Source organism: Sciurus carolinensis, chromosome 3 (genome assembly GCF_902686445.1).
Source record: "Sciurus carolinensis chromosome 3, mSciCar1.2, whole genome shotgun sequence".
In the NCBI taxonomy this organism is placed as follows: Eukaryota; Metazoa; Chordata; class Mammalia; order Rodentia; family Sciuridae; genus Sciurus; species Sciurus carolinensis.
Window position 1 is genome coordinate 7,380,483 of NC_062215.1, and position 25,151 is coordinate 7,405,633.

The 25,151-nt window shown below is 57.0% G+C and overlaps 1 protein-coding gene and 1 non-coding gene across 4 annotated transcripts; both read left to right on the forward strand.

Moving 5' to 3' along the window:
* Positions 1-509: 509 nt before the first annotated feature.
* Positions 510-21,419, forward strand: Cdc42ep4 (CDC42 effector protein 4). Of its 3 annotated transcripts, none has more exons than XM_047546670.1 (2): positions 510-529; positions 18,693-21,419. In XM_047546670.1, exon 2 carries the CDS (start codon positions 18,785-18,787, stop codon positions 19,850-19,852), a length of 1,068 nt encoding a protein of 355 aa, XP_047402626.1. In that variant the 5' UTR covers positions 510-529; positions 18,693-18,784; the 3' UTR covers positions 19,853-21,419. The 3 variants fall into 3 exon arrangements, with proteins under 3 accessions (XP_047402626.1, XP_047402624.1, XP_047402625.1); XM_047546668.1 differs by lacking the exon at positions 510-529 and adding an exon at positions 896-1,052; XM_047546669.1 differs by lacking the exon at positions 510-529 and adding an exon at positions 1,488-1,965.
* LOC124981559 (small nucleolar RNA SNORA26) lies at positions 8,444-8,565 on the forward strand. The gene has a single exon (XR_007108066.1). It is a non-coding gene; the product is annotated as a small nucleolar RNA SNORA26 (small nucleolar RNA).
* Positions 21,420-25,151: the final 3,732 nt, after the last annotated feature.

A 25,151-nucleotide genomic window follows, 5' to 3' on the forward strand; every position in this document is an offset into this window, starting at 1 on the left:
TACTGAGAAAAAAGGAGAAGTGCAGTCGTGAGAAGGTCCGTTTCCAGAGGAAACTGGAGAGGGGGCTAAGGGACTGGTGGCCAGCTGGAGGAAGGAAGCCCGGGTAAGTCCACCCCCCACTTCCTTTGAACTGCTAATGGCAAGAGAACTTTCACTTTGTGTAGGCTTTGTCTGCCTTTGTTGAATACTTCACGGCACGCCTTTATTACTTTGGTAATGCTCATTCATAACTAGAACCTACTCCCCTACAAAGAGCCCAAAGCCTTCTTCTCATAGGATTGTTGTTAGGGACTCCGCGTCCCCCTTGAAGTTCCTCTGGAGCAAGGCTTAGCCTCAGTGGACAGTTGGGAGGCAGAGCCCACAGGCTAGGGCCTCACTGCGATCACAGACGGGGTATCCGCCCGAAACCCTTCTTACATCCAAACCCAGCCTGGCCTCGGGCCGGCCGCTCCCCCCGCCCGCTGTTTCCAGTAAGAGTCTGGGACGGAATCCACCGCCTGCCGGCGCCCGCCAGTCCCCGGACCAGGAGGTGGGTAGCGGGTCCCCGAGGGAGCTGGAGTGAGAAACGCCACAGGGGCTGGGGTTTCTGGTTTCTCGCCATTGTTTAAAGTGGGGAAGAGCCTTAGGAAGGCCTCGCAATGGCCCTCGGAAGGAGACGTGTCCCTGACGCTGGGGGTCCCAGGCGAAGGTTCCAGGCTGGAGCGTAGAAAGGTGGGGGAGCCCCGAAGCTTGGCCCCCAGAATGCCCCACATGCAACTGGGAAAGTCTCAGGCTTTCCGATTTGAACAGAGGAGGCGGAGCGGCCGGTCCGAGGCTCCGATGGCCATTGGCTGCGGCAACGCTGTGACATCAGCGCGGAGGGGCGCGAGAAGGAGGGCGCGGGAGGAGCTTGGAAGGGGAGTGTCCGCGCGGCTCCCAGCCCCGAGAGCCCGAGAGCCCGAGGGAAACAAACGCCGGCGCTGACATGGGCCGCCAGCCCGGCCGCCCCGCGGAGCCCACCGAGGGGAGCAAGCAGCCGCGCCAACCCCGCTCCCGGGGCTCTGGGGACCGAGGTAGGCGACGCACACCCCTCTGGCCTCGACAGCCGCGCAAGGCCCTGCTGGGCTCGAGTCCCCCTGTGGGGCGGAGAGGATTTAAAGAGCCGGGGAAGGGGGCCGAGGGCTGGGGAGAAGGGCGCAGGGACCCTCGGTTCTCGGCGTCCGCCCGAAGAGGCAGGGCTGGGGCAGGGAGCCGGAGCCGCTCGCCGCGTCCCATTAGAGCGGGGTTTGGGGAGCAGCGTCGCGGGGACTGGCGCAGGGCGCTGCTCAGGGAGGGGTGAGAGGCAGGCTCTTTAGGTCCACCCCCTGGCCCAGGAATGGGGCGTGTGTCGGTGTGGGCAGGAGCTCAACGATCGGCGGCGCGCAGCCCGCTGGCTCCCCGAGGGGGGCGTGTGCGCGCAGAGTTCTCCATGAATAAGAAGGAATTCTTGGCCTGGAGTGGCAGAGGCGTGTACACGCGCTCTCGTACTCACACTGCAGCACACGCCACCCAGTGTCACCGGCCCGGGGGGACCCGAGGGAAGGAGCTGCCTGGAAGGGAACGGCGCCGGGAACAAATTCTTCCCCCGCCTCCCGCGAGCTCTTCCCCCGCCCTGCCGGGCTCCTGCCCCGCCCGCCTCCTCGCAGGACTGGGAGGCCAAGGCCGCGAGAGGCCCGGGCTCCTACGAGGGGTGGGGCCCGGCCGAGCTGGGGCCCTCGTTGGGACCGGGGAGACGGCTTGGCGCGCAGCCCCGCGCCCGCGGCGTGGTCGCAGGCCGGGAGCGGTGGGTTAATGTTTTAACCACCTGCTCGGGGCGGTCGAGGTCCTGGTCGCCGTCTCAGGCTCCGCCCCCTCCCTGGAGCGCCCCCCACCGGAGAGCCAAAACTGCCCCCTGCGGAGGTGCGTCCCCGGGACCTGCCGCGCGTGCCGGGGATCCCGGCTGCCGCGGTGAGTGGGGGCCCTGGTCGCGAGAGCTGGGCGGGAGCCGGGCTGGAGGGCTGCGCCTGATTTGGCGCCGCTTCCTGGGAGAGGAGTGAGTGAGTGTGTGTGTGTATGCGTGTGAGAGCGAGCGAGGGGAGCGAGCCAGCGAGCACACTGAGGCTGGCGAGGGGGAGGGGTGCTCCCTGCTAACTCAAACCAGGTTCCTTGTGTTTGTCCGATGAGATCCTGCGGCCTGGGCTTTGGAAGTTTTCCTTTTCTCCCGGGGAGAATGGAGGGGAAATACAATGCTTTCTCTTTTCTGGTCTGAGAACTTCTCCCCTCCCACAGCCGCACGCCTGGTAATCTGCCGTGCCCCCACTTCCCTCGCTGGGTCCGCAGTGCCCACGGAGCTGAGCTGTTGAATGGGGAGTGCTTGGAGGTCCCTTTGCTGTGAAGCCCCCTCCCCTTCTAGAGGGTTGGGGTGCCAGAGGAAGACTGTCACCGTCCTTACCCCCAGCAGCCATCTGTCCTGACGGGGGAGTGTAAACAAGGAGGGGCCGGTGCAGGGGCCTCCTGCGGTGCAACTTCTTTGCACAGTCTGGGTTTCTAATAACTCTGCAGCAGCCCCCGCCTCCTTTCTGAAGCTGGGGTGGAGGAGGGGACCACCGGCAGGATGGACTGAATTTTAAGAGAACAAAGAACAGGGCACAAAGAATGGGAGAGCGGAGCTGCGGGTTTCTTCCAGAAATGGGGGTTTGCTGTGGCAGAGCCAGGGGGGCCAGGCAACCCCAGGGCCCTGAGGCAGTAATGTAGCTGCCAGTGGATCCTGGGTGGCAGCATCCCTGCTGGGGTCGGTGTGGGTCCGCTGGCATCAGCTACCTCCTGTGAGCCACCCATGTGACTGACTGATAGGTGGTTTATCTCTGAACTTGGACTTTGCCCCTCCACTCCTTGAGGGCAGCTGCTTCTTCCCACAGTGGGAAACCCTGGGGATACTGAGGGGTCTTATCTGGTTTTCCCAGGAATCCTGATGATCCCTGCAGGGACTAGGAAGAGGCTGGTGTGACAAAGTGAGCCTGCTCCCAAGTTGTGGTTTTTGGGGTGCATCTCAGCTGCTCTTGGGCCCCTGGAGTTCACAGCGTCCCTGCTCAGGGATGGCCTCTGCCCTGAGCCCCGCTTCCACTCTCTGGGGCTTTCTGCTTTTCTCTCCACCCACTTTTCCCTTCGCCCCATTTCTTTCTCAGACATGCCCACCCACCAGTGTTTGTCCCATTCCAAAGTGTGTACCCAACCTACTTCTGTCCCCTTGCTTCAGAACTGCCAGTCTAGGCTACCAGTCTGGAAGGCCAGGGAGACAAGCAAGTGAGCTCTCAACTCTTTTTAAGGCAGGGGGCAGGAGGTGAGCCAGTGTAGACCTGGGACGGAAGCAACTCAGGAGCTTCTGCAGAAGGCCTCGGGCTGGCTGTGGCTCAGGGATTCCAGCCCCCTCCACCTTTGGAGTCCTCGATTGATCTCTGTGGCCAGAACAAGCTGTTCCCAGCTGTGGCAGTTAAGGTGTTTGATATGGCCTCTCGCTTTCTTCTTTATCTCTTCCCTCCCCCTTCCATGACCAGTTTGGGTTGAGAACAGAGGGGTCTGAAGCCAGAGTGTTGAGAACTTCTGTGGGGTACCACCTCCACCCTGCCCTGGCTGGACATCCCACAGGCTGGGTCTCAGACTCAGAGGCGCTTGTCCCTGTGCCGGGAGGGAGGAGTCGGTCCCTCGGAGGAACAGGAGAGCTGGGTTGATGCCAGAGATAAGGCTGGGGGTGGAGAACGGGGTTGAGTAATCTCTCCCTGGGAGCAGAGAGCTGACCTGAGCTTCGCCTGGGTCCCCTGGCCTATGTGCTGGAGGCTTTACCTGGACCTTGGGAAAAGGGACCAAATCCTGGAGCCAGGGGTACTTGAAGGGGTAGTCTGGTGGAATGTTCTAACCACCAACTCTGACCAGTTCTGTGAGGTGCTCTTGGGAGGCAGGCCTTGCCAGCCTTCTCTGGGCAGGGACCTGGACAGTAGTTAGGGAGGAACTGTGAACGACTGGGCACAGACCAGTCTTTTTGGAGGAAGTTTAGCTAGTAGTTGTCCACATTCCCGCTCACTGTCCCCTGAAGCCCCAGCTTAAATGCACTTCCTTGAGAAGCCTCTGGCTTCCAGCTAATGAACCCCGTGTCTCTCCCAGGTGCTGCCAGATCACAGCTCCGGCCCCGTGCCACAGTGGCAGCGCGGGCATCCGAAGCCCTCCTTTGCCTGGAACACCCATTTCCCAAGCTGAGGACGGGTCTCCCTTTGGGGGCTGAGGTCTGAGTGTCTGGGGTGTGTTGTGCATGCCTGGTGTCTGCCCCTCCTTCATCCCAGGACTGGGCACATCTGAAAAGCAAGAGTGCTTTTTAGGGGGAAGACCCCTGGGCACCTCAATGCTTGGCCGTGAAGGTGGCAGGTGAGTCGACTGGGACAACCTCCAGCTCCCTGCGGGAATCTGCTCTCTCCCTGCACCTGTGGCAGTGCAGTCATTGAACTTGGTCTGGAGACCCCAGCTTTGGAGCTCCCTAGAAGTGACAGTGAAGACAGACTCTACGTCCTGCCTTCTCTTCCTGCCCCTTTGTCCTCTCTGCCCTGCACACTTCTGCCCTCGGGTCCCACTTGGTACAACCCTCTCCTTCCCTTAGAATGTTGTCCCTGGCCTTGATGGACCACAAAGGGGTCTCCCTCCTCCACCCAGGATGGAGTTCAAGGCTTGGTCAAATGCTGGAGGGGTAGAGTCCCCCCAACAGGGAGCCCAAGAAGAACCTCAGGGCCAGTAATGCATTTCGTGGATCCCGCTCAGGAGAGTTCGTGCAGGTGCAGAGGAGGCGGCGATCACATTGGAGTCTTGTGTGTTATTTGCTGCCGGTAGCACCCAGGATCCCTCAGATTCCTGAGTTATCTCTCACCCTTACCCTGGAAGAAAGGGGGGTGTTTCTCTTCTCTGCCTTACCATCCTTATCAAACTGGAATCAGAAGGAGCTTAAGTCCTGCCTGAGAGAAGCCAAGCTTCTCCATCCTGCGTCACCAAAGTCAAAAGGTGAGAAAGGGAGAGACGTTGAGATAGGAAAGAAGCCTAGGCCAGCGCTGCCTGGCCCCACCGCTGGAAAGGGTGGGCAGAGTCTATACCTGGGCTTCCATGGCTTGGAGGACCCTTGCCTCTGCAGTTGATAATCCGAGGGACACTGGGGTTTAGAAAAAGGTCAGTTCACACCGCTCCCTGGAGCCTTTTGGATTAGGCGTCCCCAAGTGTGTGTCCCGTTTGAACTTGGGAGAGTGGTAGCCAGGGTGTTGCAGGGGATGCTGGGCGTCTCCATCACACCTTGCAGATGTGGGGGGCTTGCTGAGGGGACAGGTCCCACATGTAAGTGTGCCCACTCCTGGTGCAGGTCTGCTAGGCTGTCTGTCGCAGCCTGATTCACCCCACAGTTACTCTCCGAGGTCCATGATGTTAGCCATTGCTCCAAAACTAAAGGGGAAACTGAGGCACAAGGAACTTGCCAGTGCGGTGAGCCAGCACATAACCTGGGGACCAGCCTGCTCTGGGGAGTATGGGTCCCTCCACTCCAGTCTCTCTGGAGACCCCAGAGTGTCACTTTACTCCCCACACCACTGCTGAGCGCGGAGCTCTTAGGAGAGGTGAGATGAAACCAATCAAGGCCCATCTGATCTGCTTTCAGCACAGCCTGCTTCCTTCTGAGATGGGGAGGAAGGAGGAGCCCTGCTGCGGGGCAGTACCGCCCCTCCCAGGTGAGGGACACCTGACCTGCCCTGCTTGCCGCCTCTCCTGGCTCTTCCTTCTGTGATGGTGGCTTGCAGGCTCCGGGAAACACACGTTTCCAGGAAGGGCCCTGTAAACAAGCAAAGCTGCCGGATGTCCTTGAGTCACTGGCTCCTTCTTCTTGGCTCCTTGGTGGGTGGTCATTTCCGGTCACTCCCAGGCCCAGGCTCCTTTTTTTGTCTTTTCTCTGAGCTGTTGGAATCCTCAGGCAGTGAGTGAGGGAGCTCTTTCCTTGGTCTCTGCTCACCTCCTTCCCCTCCTTCAAGGCAGGTGGTTCTGGGATGAGGGTGGAAGTGGATGTAGGGGCAAAGATGGGGACCCCTGTCCCAGCCCACAAGGGAAGGGCTCCCAACAGGTTGGATCTTCTGGGGGAGGGGTCTCTGTTTCCCAGGATTAATCTGAACCTTCCCTGGAGTGGTGGGGAATGGGGCGCCCAGGCTAGGGAGATTTTAATCAGAAGCGTGTGCAAGTCTGTGTGCCTCCTGTGGGTGTTAGTGCAGCCTTAGCCTCATCAGATCTCCAAGGCCTGGGTCCCAGCAGACCTTACAGTCCCCCCACCACACCCACATTATTGCTTAAGCCAGAGTGGAAAAAGCCCCGAGTTCAGAATCGGCCCGCTCCAGATTCTCCTCTCACCTCTCTTCTTACCAACTGTGTGACTTGGGTGAATTATTTCACTCTCTAAGCCTTCCTCTCCTTATCGGCAAGGTGGGGATAATGATGATAATGCATGGGATTGTTGGAAAGAATAGATGAGATAAAGCCTTCCAAATGCTCAGGACAGAGTATTTCACCAAAAAGCAGTTTAATCAAAGTAAAGCATCCACCACTGTGTGGGGTGCTAAGTCCAGGCTGGGTAAATGCCAGTCCTTTCTCAGACTCCTCCTGAGGCTGTGGGGACAGCATCTGCAACAGCATTTCCAGAGTGGGTTCCTCGGCTCCAAGCCCTGGTATCTGCCCCGACGTACTCTAAGCCTGGCATCGTTCTGGAATGATGCTCTGGAAGGCATCATTCGGAAGATCTCCTGATTACAAGTCACTGTTTGGACCAGCCTGGGCCCCCTCTTCTGTGTTTGCCGGCGACTAAAGGGCAAATTATCCCAGCCATCACGTGCTTCCCCACAACTCAGCCTGGCTCAGCGATCGGCATCGATTTCCTATAAACTCTAAAAATTGTAATTTCTGAAGTCGGTGGAGACACTCAGCAGGAATCCAGGGGTGAGCCTGATGATGAAGGGCCGTAGCCCGAGGACAGCCCTGCTGATTATTTAATGCTGGGGGCCAGGTGGGGGGTGGGTAGTTCCGTGGTAGAGCACCGCTCACCCTGCATGAGGCCCTGGGTCTGATCCTCAGTGTCCCCTTCAAGAGAAAAAGGGAATACAAGGCTGGTTATTCATGTAACTTTAGCTTTTCCAGGAACTTCATTTTAAAAGCTAAAGGTGGATTTTTTAAAAATTAGCCCAGTGCATCCAAAACAATGTCATTTCCATGCAATCATAAATTATTAAGACATCAATGATTTTAATTAGTATTTAATCAATCATTGATTTAATTAGTTAATATTCTTTTTATATGAAGACTTCCAAATGCAGCATGTATTTTACATGGATAGCACATTTCAGTTTGAATGCTAACCTTCATAATTTTATTTAATTAAGTAAATTAATGAATATATTTTTTGGTACCAGGGATTGAACCCAGGGGTGCTTAACCACCAAGCCACCTCCCCAGTCCTTTAAAAAAAATATATATATATATATATATATTATATATATATATATATATTTATAAAATTTAGAGACAGGGTCTTGTTGAGTTGCTTAGGACCTCGCTAGGTTGCTGAGGCCACTGCACCAGGCCTGGTTTTTTTTTGTTTTTTGTTGTTGTTTTTTTTTTTAACTGGGGATCTAACTCAACCTTGTGCATGCTTGGCAAGTGCTCTGTCACTGAGCTATGTTCCCAGTCCCCCTCCCTTTTTCTGTCTTTTGTGATACTGAGGATTGAACCTAGGGACATTATACCACTGAGCTACAATCCCAGGTCCATACCCGCCCCGCCTTTTCTTTTTTAATTTTGAGACAGAGTCTTGCCAAGTCACCCAGGCTGGCCTTGAATTTGCATTTCTCTCGCCTCAGCCTTCAGAGTCTGAGAAAAGATACAGATCAGAATACACTTTTAAAAAATGCTCACCTCATTCATCATCAAAAAAAAATGCAAATGACAGATTATAGTTGTGCGCCACCGTGCCCAGCTCTTTTGGAACTTCAAAGTATTTCTAAACTCCGTCTGGAAGATGCCCTAGGTTAGAAACACCAACACAATTTTAGGGGCAAAAAAGTAAAAGTAGGGATAATACCCTACCAAATACTCAAAATATTTTGTACGTAGTGACATTCTAGACTTGGTTTAGAAATAAACAGCAATGAATAGAACACACTGGAAATAGGCCCAAGGCTAGACTATGTCATCGGGGGATTCGTACCTGGCAAGGGTAGCATCTGTTGCTTTGATTACATTCTAAACGGCTAATTTTATAAGGGAACAGGAACTCACATTACTTTGGGTCCTTAAAATTTTATGAGTCACAGACATCTCTGGTTTGGGATATTTCCTTCTAGTGTTTTCCCCCTGAGTGGTTTTTAAAAAATTATTGTCACCCTTTCCTGTGCCCTTTTAAGGTTGATGCAGTGCTTTAAGAGGCTAACACAGAAGGGTAAAGGAAACCTCCATAAAACCCAGAGAAGAGACTGCAAAACTCTTCTTTGGATCCTGTCTGGAGTTACAGATGAAAAAAAAAGAAGAAGAAGAAAAAATAAATAAATAAATTTAAAAAGTATTATATTACCCTGGTAGTTTTAGAAAAGAGGAAAATATTCATAAACTCAGGGATAGGAAATCTGTGCTTCATGATGTTAAAGCCAGAAACCCCACAGCAGATCTGACCATGTAAATAAGTAGCAAGCACTCCTCAGAAAAATACCATGAAGTTTCCAAAATAGAAATAGGTGTATGATAAATTTACACAAAAAAATCTATAAACTCTGATGCTGATGTAAGTTTTAATATTTAAAGGGATCATGTAAATCCTTTGGAAAATGCAAAACCCCCACCCCACAGCAGAGTGGGCTTCAACAAGCCAACCACAAGAGAGAAGATACAGATTACCAGAATACACTTAAAAAAAAAAAAAATGCACATCCTCATGAATAATCAAAGAAATGCAAATTATAGGTTTGGAGGGAAGAGTTGTGTTTTTTTTGCTATTTTCAATTCAATGAAAGAAAATAGAGTCTGATGTGAGACCCCCAGCATCCTCTGTTGTTGGGACTAAAACTTGGCAAAACCTTCTGAAAAATGCTAAATGAAGAAAGTGATTTTTGACGGGAATCCTCCAGAAATAGTTAAGGACCAGGCATGATCAGCTGAAAGGGTGCTTACAAAGTCTCTCCAGACTGAAGCAGCCTGGCTCTTACCACGTTAACTGGATGTAAAGATGAGAGGTAGACTTCTCTAAGTGTAATTTGTTAACATGCAAATACTTTCACCGAAATGTGAACAATGGTTGGCTTTGTTTCACCATCTACAATGGGAAGTGCGGCTTGTGGCTTGTATAATACGAGGGAAAATGTCAAACTCAGCACTATCCCTTGGAAGTGACATGGAACCTCTGCATGCAATTTACATTTTAATGGCTGCATTTTGTTCTTTATTTTTTGCTTGCTGGGGTGGGAACTGTGGGTCTCTCCCACCTAACCCAGGGCTCTGCCACTCAACAACTCTCTTGGCCCTAAGAGCTACATTTTAGAAACAAACAGGGGAAATGAACGTTTTATTTACCCTCACCATTCAGAATATTATTGGGGCATGTAATCAGTATGAACCCATTAATGAGGGATTTTCTATTCTCACTTTCCTATGGTCTCCCAAGTCCAGTGGGTACTGTGCACTCTTAACATGTGTCAGCCTGGACTGGCCACAATGCAAGTGCTCAGCAGCCATGTGCAGATGGTGGCCGCCATGTTGGACGGCACAGGTGTGAATTATTTAATAACTCACAGCAGTGGCAGAGAATGGGAGTCACAGAGAAGTTCTGGCGTGGATGCTTGCTCGCTTCCTTGCCCTGCTTGTCCTTGAGCCCTGCTCTGACAGATTCATCCCTCTCCCAGTGGCCTGCCTGGGGCATGTGCGTGGCCTCACAGCTCTGGAAGGCGTTCAGGGACTTCCGAGACTTGCTCACTTTCTCTTCCAGGATGTTTATCTTCAGGAAACGGGGTGTGTGCTGGTGTGGCCGGGCAGGGGCTGGTCCAGATCGACTGGCTGGCAGGGAACGTGCAGTAGGTGCTCAGCCTGGTGGTGTCGAGGGCGAGGCTGGGTCTGGGCTCCAGTCTTCCTCCTTGGGAGCTGGGACTACCCAGGAACACGGGACGCTGGCTCCGTTCCTGAGTGCACTGCTTCCGGGTGATCCCCTCCACCTCTCCCTTCCCAGCGAGTCAGAACCTGGGAGGATCCCATCAGAGAAGGTTTCCATGCGGCCATCCTTGGGGACAGACCTCGAATGGGGGAAGCTGTAAAGTGAGTCTTGTTTCCCAGGGTCTGTGATGAACAGTGTCTGTGAACCGGCCCTGTCCACCTTCCCGGTGCCCGCTCTCAGCTGTGGACATCTGTGTGGACCAGGCAGGCAGTATCACCTCCTGCCTAAACCATGGGCCCCAAGCCTCCAGCCGTGGGCTCACTTCCCCAGTTAGAAGCTGTGGAAGCGAGGGAGGGGGTGCGCCCCATCTGAGCCTCAGCCTCCCTTTTGCTAAATTGGGGCGGTCATGGTACTCTCCTTGCAAGCTTGCTTTGAGGCCCAGAGGCATATGTTTCTGTTGTCCCCGACAACGCCTGGCACTCTGCAGCCACCCAGTAAAGGAGAACTGTTGACAGTCCTGCTTTCTCTGCTGCTTTGCAGTGGTGGGTGCAGCCCAGCTGGGCCACAGGACTGGCAGGAGCCACGCTTCACCTGCTCGGGATATCTCTGACAGAACCCCACTGTTCCGTGGGAGGCTGGCCTCCAGCTTGGAGCTTGGGTGTCACTGGACAGAGGCCAGTCTCCGGTGGGGTGGGAGGGATTGCTATCACTCACCTCCTGCTCAGCTGAGGAGGCTCAAGCACCAGGAAGCAGCTGTCAGGGAACAAGTTCTCCTTTTGGGGGAGTCTTAAATCTCCCAGTTCCCCTGATACCAGATTGCTATGGACAACCCACTTTCTCCTCCCAGACAACATAAACAAGGACCTAGTGCCCACGTCCAACTTGGGTGATTTGGGAGGGAGGCGAGAGCAGACAGACATCAGTGGGCGATTCAGAGAGGAGAAGGAGAGCGAATGAACGGCCGTGGAGACCCGCTCGCATCCCGGGCGGCTGAGTCCTCAGAACGGGAAAGCTGGTCATCTTTGTGAGCTCTCGTCCCGCGTAGCGCCATGGCCGCCGGGTGTGAACAGGCGTGTGTTCTGCCTGCTTGCATCTTCCGCTGGGTGCCGCTTGGCAAAGCTTTCCGTGCGGCAGCCCGGCCTTCAGACTGCCCCATCTTCATGACCACATGAACTCTGTTGAGTTCTGGGCTCCGCGCTGTCTGAGCAGTCTGCTGGCTGCTGAACACAGGGTCTCTCCCATCTCGGGCCGCGTGAATGAGGCTCTGATGGGTAGGACGTGACCGGTGTTTTCCTCTGACGCAGCCCCACTCCTGAACCGTGCTTGTTTGAGGGGACTTTGCCATGGTCCTGGGGTCTCTGAGATTCTGAGCAGCCCTGGGACTAGAGTACTGTTCCCTGCCTGGTGGGAGGGCTGGCCTTCCACTCCCCTTTGCCAGCTCTGCTTTGGGTAAGATGGCAACAGGCGCAGGAGGGTCTGGAGTCTGGCTCTGAGCCAGTGCAGGTGTTGTCTTGCTGCAAGAGACTTGGGCTCTAGTGTCACCTGGGTCCCTTGCCAGCTCTGGCTTGGGTGAGTCACCTCTCCTTGCCCCGCAGCCTCATCAAGGCCACTGGGTTGGATAATCTCTGACCCAGTCAGAGCTACGTTTAACCCCCACAAGGCTACTTGGGATTCCAAACTCCACAGGTGCTCAAGTCCCATACTTGAAATGGTGTGACATTTGCATAAAACCTACGCACATTCACCTGTGTGCATCCACTCACCTCCGGGTTGCTTGTGTTACCTCTGAACACTGCAGTACTGCATGGTTTAGGGAGGAACAGCAAGAGGGAGTCCGTACGTGTCCAGGAGAGACGCAGCTTTCTTCTGACCAGGTTTGATCCGAGCTTCGTTGAGTCCACAGATGTGGGATCCACAGATAGGGGCTGCCAACCATATGCTAATTTACAAAGAGGAAAACTAAAACGTATCAAGGTATGAATTGACACATATGTAATCTCTAAAGACTGGGCACATGCGTATGTGCGTGTGTGCCCCTGAATCACGCTAGAAGTTTTTTTTATGTGATGTGCTCACACTTTTATAGTACATCCCTATTTTGGTGCACAGATCCTGGAGTGGGAAGTAAGCCCTGGCTTCAGTTCATGACCTAGGTCAAGTCCCTTAATTGGGTCTTTCCATCTCTGAAAGTATGAGCTCACCATACCCAGGTAGATTCATCCGTGATGTTTCATGCTCCCATCCTGGGATTTTAATTTTTGTTTTTGTAATTGTGACTATTCGGGCTCAAAATGATTTAAGGGTAAGCATCTTAAATGCCTCGCACACAATTTCAAATAAGAAGGCCTTTCCAGAGGGGTGCGTGGAGCTGAAAGATCCGAGTGGATCTGAGGTCGGCTGGATCTCAGTGTGGTTTCCCCGGAAGCCGGCGACAGCGCATTTAACAATGTGCTTCAAAGCTCCCGAAGTCCTCTCCCGCCACTCGGCTGTCCTCAGCCTTGAGCGCTGTTTGAATAAAATAGTCTTCTGCCTTCCCCAGGCCTTCTTATCTTTGCCAGCTGCAGGCTCCTGAGTGTTTTCAGAAAGTGCCTGATCTTTCTCTGGTGACAAAAGGCAGTGCCACTAGTCTTTTACAGAGAGGTGTGTCCCAGGACACACGGAGCCGCCTTGTGGGCCTCCAGCATGTCGTCCCCCGCTCCCGAGGACCTTGTGTAGCAGACTGCCTCCTGTTTTGGCAGAATTGAGTTCTGCCTGGGGTAAGTAGAAAGGCCCCCGGCCCAGCAGGTGAGGCCCAGCCCTGCGCCCTCAGCAAACCCTGGAGTCCCTGCTTCCAACACATGCCTTGAATGTGTCCCCTTCCTCTGCCTTAGCCACACCCATGGCCTGAACGCTCTCCTCTTGGCCCTAAACTCCCACAACATCGTGACCAAATTCCTGCTTCTCTTCCCTCATAGCCCCTGCCAATGGCAGAGCTTCCGGAGCTTCCACGTACAGATTGAGTCACTTGCCTACCGGGAAATGGCCCGTTTCCTTCAGGCACCCAGAACGACATCAAGACTCCTCTCACCTGGTCTGACAGGGAGGGCCCTGTGTGGCCCGACCCCTGGCCGGGTGGGCTTGCTTGCAGCCTGCTCCCACCTCAGGGCCTTGCGTGCGCTGCCCCTTCCCCTAGAGCGTTCTTTGACATGGCCAGCTGACTCCTCACTGCTCAGTTCTCAGCCCAGAGTGCCTTCCTCAGAGGGCCTCCGGCCTCCTCGTCACTCACTGCCCCCCATTTCCCTGTCCACAGGAGATTGCTTTATTTACAGCTCTGAACCCCAGCTGCACCCCTCTATACACGTGCCCTGGGAAGATAGCAATGCCGTTTCTGTCCCTCAGAATCCAGGGGCATGGGTTCCATCCAGGGCCTTCAGATGCCAAAACCAAGGGTGCTCAAGACCTTCCTGCAAAGTATCAGTGTTTGCACAGAAAGCACCCATACCCTTTGCACAGAGCCCCCCGGATCCTTTCCATCACCCCTAGGTCGCTTACGATACCTAATATGGTAAGACTATCGTGTAAATAGTTGTTACACAGTGTTGTTCAGAGGATGCTGACAAGGAATAAAAAGTGTGTACACCTTCAGTACAGAGACCCCCCCCCATAGTTACAGCCGGTGGTTGGTTAAATCTGTGAATTGGAACCCCGGGGTGTGGAGGGTCAGTGCATGTGGACATGCGGATATTGGGGGCCCACAGTAGGGCAGTGAGGAAGGAAGAGGAGCCATGAGCCTCGTGCAGCCAGTGCAAGTCACAGAGGTCATGCTGTGCCCGAGCCCTTTGCCCTTCTGTCCAGCCACGTTGGGTGGAGCTGGTCTTGGACGGATGGTTAGAACCCAGAGAGGGACTGGCCGGCAGGGGCGGCCGCCCTGGGTGTGTGGGCGTTGGAGCGTGTGAACTCTGTGTACTGGGTTGAGCTGTGGGTCAGCTGCAGGGTGGGAGGCCTGCCTGGCTGTCCCAGGAGAGTGGAGGGCTGGATCCTACCTCGGGCAGCTCTGCCAGGGCCAGGTCGCTGCCTGGGCATTAGAGTGGGATGTGTTGGTTCATCCTGTACCGTCCGTCTGCGCGGGGCCTGCTGGGCTGGCTGATCGGGGAGGGCAGCCAGAGTCCAGGCAAGGTTGCCACCCACGGTCCCCGGGGCTGAGCAGAGGGTGTGGCCCGTGAGGCCCAACCAGGAAGAGCTGCTGTCATGGGGAAGGTTTTGTGGTCAGTGGCACTGAGGCTGGAGGAATCTGGCCCTCCAGTGGCCAGGACACTGCTGCTCTGCTTTCCTTACCCAGCAGGAGTGTGGGGTGTGGCTTCCGGGTGGACTGAGGGTGCCCCACAGGGCTCGGCTGTGGGGAGTGGCCACCCTTTTTAGCTGTTTCTGCAGGGCTGAGTCGGAGCTTAGCAGCAGCCCTCCTGCAGCCACAGCTCCCGGGAACAGTCCTCTTCCAGGTGGGCGCGCGCGAGGCCCCTGTGGTGCTGCCGTCCCAGGACCAACCCAGGCCTCTGGCTCCCGCCACCTGCCTGCTCCTAGACCCTTCGTGCCGTCTCCTCACCCCACGTTGTTCTGTGAGGACCTTGGTGTCACTCGGGACAGTGGAACCAGAGACTTGAAACTCCCTTTTGCATGAGCTGCTGCTGGCCCTGCAGCCAGCCGCCCAGCCTGTCCCACCTGAGCGGAAGCTCTGGGACACCAGAGCTCCCACCCCAGGCCCCGGGGCCCCATCGAGGCCCGGGTCTCGGGACCCTCCCAGTGGATATCCAGGATGGTTTGTCACAGGCCACAGGCCTGGTATCCATGCTCCGGGAGTGAGACCTCGGGCAGGAGGGAGTGTTGGGCGGACATGGCACTGTCTTTGACATGGGACCTCAGAGCGTCCTAGGGCTCGGTGGCTGGCCTGAGATGGAGAAGTGGGAACGTGGCCGGCGCTTCCCTGTGACCCTGCCCTGTGGTTGCAGCGGTCTGGACACTTGCTCCCTCTGGGTGGCCAGGAGCTCTCTGCGTCCTAGGCAGCTGGACCTGTGGTTTTGCCTTCTCTTCTCCACTGCGCACCTCAGGTGGGAAACCACAGGGCCTGCCCTGCTCCCGGGTCTGGGGATTCTCGCTGCCACAGCGAAACTTTGCGCAACTCTGGAGTTTACAGCCCTGGGCTCCACCCCGTCCCAACCCTGATGCCCCCTCCTGCCTCGCTCTCGTTGTTTACCTCCAATATACTCTGCACCTATTTTCTTTTTTCTGGTACTGGGATTGAACCCAGGAACACTCTACCACTGAGCTGTATCCTGGCCCTTGTTAACATTTTTTACATTTTGAGGCAGGGTCGTGCTAAGTTTGCCCAGGCTGACTTGCCATCCTCCTGCCTCGGCCTCCCCAGTTTCTGGAATTACAGGCCTGTGCCCAGCACCAATTTTCATGTGCGTTCCCGCTCGCCAGTGGCATTTCTCAGCCTGGGGCAGTTCTGACCCCCCAGTGACACGGGGCTGTGTCTGAAGACTGGGTTGTCAAGGCAGGAGGAGTGGAGGCTGTTGGCATGCGGTGGGCAGAGGCCGGTAATCCTGCTAGCGTCCCCTTCCGCAGACAGCGGCTCCACCCGCAAACAGAAAACCATCCTGCCCAAAGCCTGGGCAGTGTTGGAACAGGCTCTGGGATTACACAGCACTTTCCCGAGGCAGCAGCCGGCTCCTCCCTGCTCTGGGTCCCCTGGCCAGCCATATGGGGAGCACTCGATCTGTGGCCATCCCTGGAAGGGCCTGGTGTGGGCAGAAGGAGCAGAGGAGCCAGGCCCGGCCCGCCTGGGGCCTAAACCCAGATGACTCGCTGTGCTTCAGTGAACTGCGCCCTCATGCCTGCATGGAGGAGCTGCCCTGGGTGTCCCTTCCAGCGATTTGAGATTCCAGCGTTTGGGGAACAGAATGGGGAGCTGGGTTACAGGCAGGTAGAAACCCTGGTGTCAGAAGCCAGAAGGATTTGCAGGCGTCGCCTTGAAGCCGCTTATATTTCCTTCTGTGTCCAGCATGACCCAAGCAGACCCTACCTTCCCTTTCTCTTTTTTTTGAGAGTTTTCCTTAAAGTTTGGCCCATGCCTGGCCCAGGAGTTCGCCTGTAAGGTCGAGGAATTGGCCAACTATGACCCACGGGCCAAATCCATTCTGTCATCTGGTTTTGTAAATAAAACGGTGGGTTTTGTTTTTGTTTTGTACCTGTGGTATGAAGGTTACAACCTGGGAACAGTCATGAAAGAGATGCGTGGGGCAAGGTATTGGGGGCCTGGCGCACACTACCCTTCCAGGACTCGGTGTCACCAACCCTGCTGTTCTCATAAATAAAGTTTTATTGGGACACAGCATGCCTGGTAGTTTGCATATTGGCTATGGCTTCTTAATTTTTTTTTGTACTGGTGATTAAACACTGAGCCACACCCCCAGTCCATTATTTTGCTTTATTTAGAGACAGGATCTCACTGAGTTGCTTAGGGTCTCACTAAGTTGGTGAGGCTGGCTTTGAACTTGTGATCCTCCTGCCTCAGCCTCCTGAATTACTGGGTTTACAGGTGTGCGGTACTGCACCCGGCTTATGGCTTTTTTTTTTTTTTTTTTTGGTTTGTTGGTTGGTTGGTTGGTTTTTTTGCTAAGACAATTCAGTAGCTGCGGCAAAGACTGTGTCAGCCACAGAGGTGAAAATATTTGCTGTCTGATCCTGAACAAAGTGCTTGCTGAGCTCTGGTCAGGCTGTTCAATATCCGATTGTCTAGAGATGGAGGCAGTACTGGAAGGGCCAGAGGGAGGATTCGGGTTGGGGTTGTGGTGAGTTCACTTGAGCGTGAGAGTCTGATGGGAGGAGGGAGAGCTGACCCATCAGAGGGTCATCTCAAGGCCTCCCAGGAGAGCCCTCCCTGGATCCCGCAGCCTGTCCCTGAGGACATGGTGCTAGCTGGAGCGTGAACAGTATCCGGGGCATGGTGAGGGGCATCCTCCTGGTAGGGGAGGCCGTCAGACTGGGCTGCGGTGACTTGGCACAGGAGAGTGTTGGGGGAGGTTGCCAGAAGGCACAGAGAGGTCGGGTGGAAGCCCTGGAGCTGTGCTTTGGGCTGAAGTGAAGACCGAAGGGGAGAAACTGGGGCCCACAGGAACCCTGGACGCTCAGGTTACCCTCCAGCTGGCAGGGAGCAGGACTGGCCCTCAGACCCTCTCCAGGGAGCCTCACCTGAGCCTGAGGACGTTGGGCCCAGAGGGTGGGCCGCTGTGAGTGCAGAAGCTGGAGGGGCTGGAGCAGAGAGCCAGGGTGGGGTGGCCAGTGCTGACCTTGAGTGGGGGCGGGGCAGGCCCTGGGTCCAGGGGTTTGCACAGATACCAGATCAAGATCTGCTGTGGACACTTTGTTTTAACCAAGAAGTGAAGGAAGAACAGAGGGATCAAAAAGGAGGAGGACCTGTCGGGCAGATGTTGAGGGCTGGGTGGGGGGCAAGGCACTGCCTGGGGTGGGCCTGGAACCTGGGTGTCAGTAGGGCCGGGATGGAGGCAGCGCCTGGAGACCTTGCCCTGCCTCTGCCCCCGGCTCCCCCACCCTACCCCGTTCTGCTGAGTTTAACATTTGGGGCAAGTCCCTCGGGGGAGAAGAGGGCTGGTTTGGCCTTGACTCTGAACTTGAACTTGGCCCTTGCTGAGAGCTGTGTGGGTGGCACACAGGCGCTCCTGGGCTCCCCCTCTGTTGTTTGGATTTCTAGTTAATCACCCTGAGGGTCTGTAGGTTCTCTGGGGACTAAGTCATCTGGGGTCTAGTCCCTGTCTCTCTCTGTTCCTAATAATTAAAATGGGAGAGGTTCTCCTGATCTTGATCTCCCTGAGAGAGCCTGGGCAAAGAGCTTGGACCCCCCCTCCCCGCTGGAGATGCCATGGGCAGGATCTTCATTTATGGGATACCCAGCGAGGACTAGAAGGCCAGGGAGCTGGTTCTGTGGGTGCTGGCAGCCCCACCCCGATTCTGATTCACAAAGACAGTCAGCCTGCCCACACACATGCAGGTGCCAGGCAGTGTCTCCGTCTCCTGGGGCCCGTCTTGTCCACTCCCTTCTCTCTCGGGACTGTGACTCAGGCTGAGGTGTCCACCAGCTCCACAGGGAGGAGGGTCAGACAGCGAGAAGATTTTGCAGCATGTCTCCGGACTGACTGCCTGGAATCACCTTAGCAGCCTGGTTGGATGAGGGGAGGTGATGGGGAGCCATTGTCCTTTAATAGAAGGATTATTTGTCTCTCCAGTTTCCCAGGAAAACTCTGTCTCTGAACTCTAACCAGATTTGCAGAATTGCTCCTCTACCCCGGGAGCCTACGGATGAAGAAATAGGCAGCATTGTGAAATGGCTGGCTTGTTTGGCATCATCTCAGTTTTTGCAGGGGAGCTGGGTTTAAGTGACAGCCCTTGGCACATGGGCTTTGGCGCTGGTGGCCAGCCGTGCTAACCCCTGCCTCCTGTCTGCTTTCAGCCCTATGATCTCCACGCCCTCCGCTGCTCCACCTGCCGGACTCAGACTTCAGATCTGACCTTGGGAGGGTGCGCCTCCCTCCCACCAGCAAGATGCCCATCCTCAAGCAACTGGTGTCCAGCTCTGTGCACTCCAAGCGCCGCTCCCGGGTGGACCTCACGGCTGAGATGATCAGCGCTCCGCTGGGTGACTTCCGGCACACCATGCATGTGGGCCGGGCGGGGGATGCCTTCGGGGACACCTCCTTCCTCAACAGCAAGACAGGTGAGCCCGACGGAGAGTCGCTGGATGAACAGGCCTCCACATCATCCTCCAAACGCAGCCTCCTGTCCCGGAAGTTCCGGGGCAGCAAGCGGTCGCAGTCGGTGACCCGGGGGGACAGGGAGCAGAGAGACATGCTGGGCTCCCTGCGGGACTCAGCACTCTTTGTCAAGAACGCCATGTCCCTGCCCCAGCTCAATGAGAAGGAGGCCTCGGAGAAGGGCCCCAGCAAGCTGCCCAAGAGCCTGTCGTCCAGCCCCGTGAAGAAGTTGGATGCCGGAGAGGGCAGTGGGGAGGAGGCGGGTGCAGGGCACCTGGGTCCCCGTCGGAACGGGGCAGTGGGCCCCCACTCCCCTGACCCCCTCCTGGACGAGCAGGCCTTCGGGGACCTGACGGATCTGCCTGTGGTGCCCAAGGCCAGCTACGGGCTGAAGCACGCAGAGTCCATTCTGTCCTTCCACATCGACCTGGGGCCCTCCATGCTGGGCGACGTGCTCAGCATCATGGACAGAGAAGAGTGGGACCCCGAGGAGAATGGGGGCGGCTACCGTGAAGAAGGAGGCCCGGGCGGTGCCATCCAGCGCCCCCCTCTAGCTGAGGCGAGCCCTCCCCGGGTGAGGCAGGAAGGCAAGGCCGGCCCAGGCTTGCCTGCGCTGTCCTCCCACGCTCTGGAGGATGAGGGGTGGGCGGCGGCGGCCCCCAGCCCCAGCTCGGCCCGCAGCGTGGGCAGCCACACCACGAGGGACAGCAGCTCCCTCTCCAGCTGCACGTCGGGTGTCCTGGAGGAGCGCAGCCCGGCCATCAGGGGCCCAGACAGGGCCCGGGTCACCCTCCCCAGACAGCCTGACAAGGAGCTGTCCTTCATGGACGAGGAGGAGGAGGACGAGATCCGAGTGTGAGCCTGTTGGAAGGTCTCCGTCCCCCTCCGAGCTCTCGGGCTGCATCTCCTCTCTGCCCCCACCCTACTGTGACCTTTGACCTTACCACGCAGGGGCCACCAAGAGCCTCGCATTAGGCCGTAGACCCTGGACCTCATGGATGGGGGCGCTGGCTGAGCCCTCGGAGGACCTGGGGAGCTGAGGGGCCGCGGGGCCCGACCAGAGGTGGTCGCCTGGCTTGGTGCCGCACCGGCCCTGCCTGCAGCTGCGGAGGCCGGGCTGTGCTCTCCTAGCGGGAGGCGTTTTTCCTCTCTCTGCCTCCCTGTCCTCCAGCCTGGCCTCAAATGGATGCCAGATGTCAACCCGAGTTCCTGCCACGTGCAGCCGTCGCAGTCAGCCAGAGGCGGCCTCTGCTCCAGCCAAGGACACTGGGCTCCCTTTTCTCTCCGATGGTGCCAGGGAGGCCCGGCAGCAGGAGGAAGGGGGCGCTCACATACTCCAGCTACCCGCCTCCCAACCCCTGGCTCTGCACGGGAAGCCTGGAGCCCCTGGGAGCTCGCTGGAGCAGGAAACCAGCCACGGACATGGACAGAAACGCGGCCCCTTCTGAGCGGGTGCAGAAGAAAAGCCCTGGGCTTCTTGGATGTCTAGGAGGCGCCCTTCAGGATGACACCCGGAGCAGGCTGGGCATGGCCCTCGGTGCGAGTTCCTTATCATCGTGTTCGGATCCCGGGTAGAGCAATATCAGGAAGAGCTTTCCTCGGCCTGCCGCCAGAAGGAAAGTGGAATCGTTTTAAGAAAACCTTTTTACTGCTTCTCCTGGGAATTGAGTGGCCATCAGCACGCTCAAGTCTGGGGCGCGTTGTGTGGCAAAGAACCCCTCCTGACTCCAGCGGTAGGGGGTAGGCGTGTGCTTGTCCCCTCCCCCCCATGTAGAAAATTTCGGGAAATGATTGTTTCAGTAATAGGTTATTGGGGAGCCGTGTCTTGGGCGGCTGCCCTCCCTCCCTCCCACCCTGGGCTCTTCCCCTTCCTTCCTCAGCCTCTCCCTGCCGCGAGGCCAGGAGGTGGTCAGAGTCAGCAAGAACAGAACGAAAATCAGAAGGCGGGTTAAGTTGGAATTTCAGGAAAACCGAAGACTTGGTTCTTAGTATTAGTGTCCCCCTGTGACGTGTGGAACATCTTACACGGAAAGGTCGTGTGCTGTGTTTCTGAAGTTCAGATTCTTACTCTGCCTCCTGTCACTCTCCCCAGAAGGCTGAGTAGGAGCCCGGGGGGAAGATAGCCCGTCCGCCAGGCCTCTGGCCAGCAGGAGGAGGGGGAGAGCGCTAACTGCAGCTGGGGGCCAGGCCAGCCTGGTGGCAGATGCTCCCTCGCCCGGGTCTGGCGGGACCCTGACTCAGACACTAACCTGGTGCGACCCCGCACCCCTAGGTGCTCCTGTTTCCGGTAGTTTAGCTCCCGCCACGGGCGGGGTGGCAGTGGGTGTGCCGCCCGCCAGCGGCCCTGGGAACCCACCCAGTCAGCTCCAGACTTTAAACTGTGTATTTTTTTTTCTTGATATTGTTAAAGCAGCAAGAAAACATTAAAAAAAAAAAAAAAAAAAAAACCACTCTAGCAGGCCTGTGTTTGTCTCTGCTCTTTAGGGGGCTTATTTCAGGATGAGGGGACCGTCAGGAGCCCCTGGGGCTGCCTGTGCAACTTCTCTCAGACCCGTGTGCCCGTCCCCTCCCTCTGGCACCTCACTCGAACCTCAGGGGCCCCTGTGCCTGGCAGCCATCCGGGCACTGGAACTCTGGTGCCCCCAGTGCTGCTTACCAGCTTCGGCCTTGGTCACCGAGCCTCTGGGCACCTCATCGTCCTGCTGCTGTGACGGGGGCTGAGTGGCTATTAGCATGAGGGGTGATGTCCCCCAGATCCCCCAGGACACTGCCTCCCACTCGGCTCCCCTACCCGCTCCTTCTCCTGGAGAGTCAGCCCCCGGGGACATGGTGGGGGACACGGTGGGGGGCACGCTCTCCCTTCCACCCTGCTGCTCAGGGAGATGGAATCTCTCCTGTCACCGGTTCCCAAGTGAAGAAATGTGCTGCGACGGCCGCCCGGCTGCGTCTCCAGTTGCAGAAGTAACCAGAGCTGGAATCAGCCGCGCGTCCTCCACCGCCCCTGCCCTCCCGCCACCACCCCGGGCACATCCAAGCTCGCGGCCTTGGGGAGTGAGGCCGGTGCGTCTGCCCAGTGTGGAGACTGGGTGACCCCCGCCCACGGCCCCCCGCTCTGCCTGACCCCTTCCTCTCACACCCGCGTCCTCAGGAGGGAACGTGGCCTGGGCGGGCCCCACTTCTCTCCGGGAACCCTGAGGACCCCGTGTGGCTGCATTCTGTCACAGGCCTGCCCTCCCCTGAGCGCCCCCTGCTCGGCTGGGAAGCACTTGGGCATAATTAAGTGCCGCCCAGGTCCCTCCACCCAGACAGGCTCATTAGAGCTGACGAAGGGTGTGGCCGCGGGGGAGTTAGGACCCCGAGGGAGGGCCAGCCAGGGAGCAGGGCTGGGGCGCCCAGGGACAGCCCGGCCCAGGGGAGGGGGCTGCAGCCTGGCACGGGGTGGTGGGACAGGGAGGCTCAGGGAGATGCGGCCGAGGGCCTGAGTGGTGTGAACCCAGGGGAGAGGCCACTCCACCCGCAGGGACTGGCCCAGGATGCTTTTTTTTTTTTAATTCTGACATTACACTCACGCCAGTAGGAGAATCCAGGGTTCTTGGGGGCCTGGGAGCAGCCAGCCCCAGCCCTGCATGTCTTTGACCACCATGGAAGGCACCCACCAGGGACCTGCCGGGAGACCGGAGGCCGCTAGCGCAGCTCCACCTCTGGTTTGGCTCAGTTCCACCAGGGGGCCTGGGGCCAGTTGCTTGCCCTCTCTGAGCTGCTTCAGTTTCTCCGTCTTCAGAATTAGGGGCTGTACCGTGTTCAGGTTTTTTTTTTTTCCTTGTTTGTTTGTGCCAGGGTTGGAACCCAGGGCGCTTAACCACTAACCCACATCTGCAGCCCTGTTTTTTATTTTGAAACAAGGTCTCACTGAATTGCGTAGGGCCTTACTAAACTGCAGAGGCTAGCCTTGAACTTTCCATCCTCCTGACTCAGCCTCCTGAGTACTGGGATGACAGGTGGGTACCACTGCACCCGGCGGTTTTCAGTTTACTATCGGGAGCTTTTTCTGCAGTGAGGTGTGAGGTCAAGCCAGGGTGCCCTGGGTGGATGGGCTTGGGTCTCTCCCCCTCCCCCCACCCCCTTGGTCCTGAGGCACAGCTGAGAAACCAGAGCTCCTGTGGAGCAGGCCTTAGTCTAAAGGAGTTCCCTAGGGGCCCTCCCACCTGAACAACGCAAAGCAGGGGCCAGCAGCTACTTCTGGGTGACAATGTAGTCATTTTAATTCGGCTCTTAACCAACATTTCCCAAGACCTGGTGGGACCAGAGCCGCCTGGCCCGCTGAGGAAGGTGCCTCTACATCCCTACCCCTGAGGCTCTGCTCCTATCGGGCACATCCTGCTCGGTTCTCAGATGTATGTGTTCCTGGTCCTACTGCCCCCTGCGAGGTGCTGGTCTTTGCACAGACCCCACTGAAATCCCAACAACGCGGTGGGGTCCGTACTGTTCCTATCAGCCCTGTCTTAGAGGTGAGGCAGCTCAAGGAGAAGGAACGGATGCAGCCCAGGGGCTAATAAACCGAGTGACCGGGACGCAGCCCCAACCTGGGCTCCAGCGCCCTTCCTCAGGATCACTAGTCCTCCAGCTCTGTGACCTGGAGTGACCAGGTGGGGACAGTGCCTGGCGGGCAGCACAGCACAGAGGCCCAGCTGCAGCACTGGGGGTTGTGCGGGGAGCACCCGCCTCCCTCCAGGCTGCCGGCCCTGCCCCTGCCAAGTTCGCGTCTGCCTCTGTCCTGCAGGACCAGGGCTGTGCCCTCCAGGCTGTCCCGCATGGTGTTCACCTTTGACCTTGTTGCCACGCACACCCCTCCTCTCCACCACATTCCCAGAAGGTAGAGGGTGGCAGGTCCTTGAGGAATTCTGGGGCTCCACAAACCTAGCACCTGGCTCACACCCGTCTGCGTTTTAGAGACGGGGGGGACTCTGCTTGGAGAGCACAGGCCCCGGGCAGGGCGGAGCGTCGGCATCTTGGCTCTGGCCTGGTAGGGGGGGCAAGCCGAGGGGCTGGACCCCAGGGGCCAGCAGCTGCTCACAGAGCGCAGAGGGGTGACGTTGTGGGGCGCCGGGAGATGCCAGGTAAGGTGGGGCGGCTGGGTTGGGTGGTCACCACACTGCCCACCCCTCCTTGGCTACCCCTGAGCCTGGTCCCTTGCAGGACAGCTTCCCTGAGAGCCCCAGGCCCTCCACCTGGGCAGGCGCCCTCCGCGCACGGCCCTCACCTGAGCTCTCTACCTGTGCAGATTCATTCCTGGGCCGCGAGGCCCTGGTTGAAAATGCAGGGAAGAAAGTCAGGGAGGCAAAAGGGAGGGCTTATCTCTGCGCTTCCCGCTGCCTTCCCCAGGCCCGCGGCTTCCTGCCAGCCGCCAGATGGGAGCCGGGAAGGAACATCTCGGAGGAGGGAGCAGTGTTCCCAGGCAGATGGATGTCAGTGGTTTGGCCTTGGAAACCTGTTGCCCCAACCCAGCAGGCTGCTGGTCTTCAAAGGGAGACGCCCAGGGTAGCCTGCAGGAGCCCAGGGTGGCTGCCTTCCCCGCAGGAATCCAACCCTGAAGTGATACTTGGCATGTTAAAAAATATCTACCAAGGCCACAGGGATGGACGGAATTTTGTTTTCCTTCTATGCCGTTTTGTTCCAGAAAGTTCTGGAGGCGGCCTACAAAGATACATCAACTACAATAGGATAAAAATAGATGAGAGCACAAACAAGGCTGGAACGAACAGTACCACCAACCCAGGGGCTGGTGCGCAGAAGCACCCTGGACTCCGAGCTTCCCATTGGTCGAAGCAAAGAGCGAAACTAGCCTGCCTCAAGACTCACAAGGTCAAGATGAACCCAGGAGCAGATCAGCGCTTCCTGACGCTGAGGTCTGAAAGCAATCTGAGGGGTCTTGGAAGGGCCAGGGTGTGGTGTCCCAGGCAACACTCTGAGCAGTGGTCTCATGATACATACCAGCAGGCTGAACCTTTGCACTGTTGAAATCTTAAAACCCAAGGTGATATCATTAAGAGGTGGGGACTTAGGGAGGTCATTGAGGTCATGACCGTGGAGCCCACGTGAATGGAATTATTATCCTGGAAAAGAGGTCCCGGGCCATGCCACGCCTATAATCCCAGCGA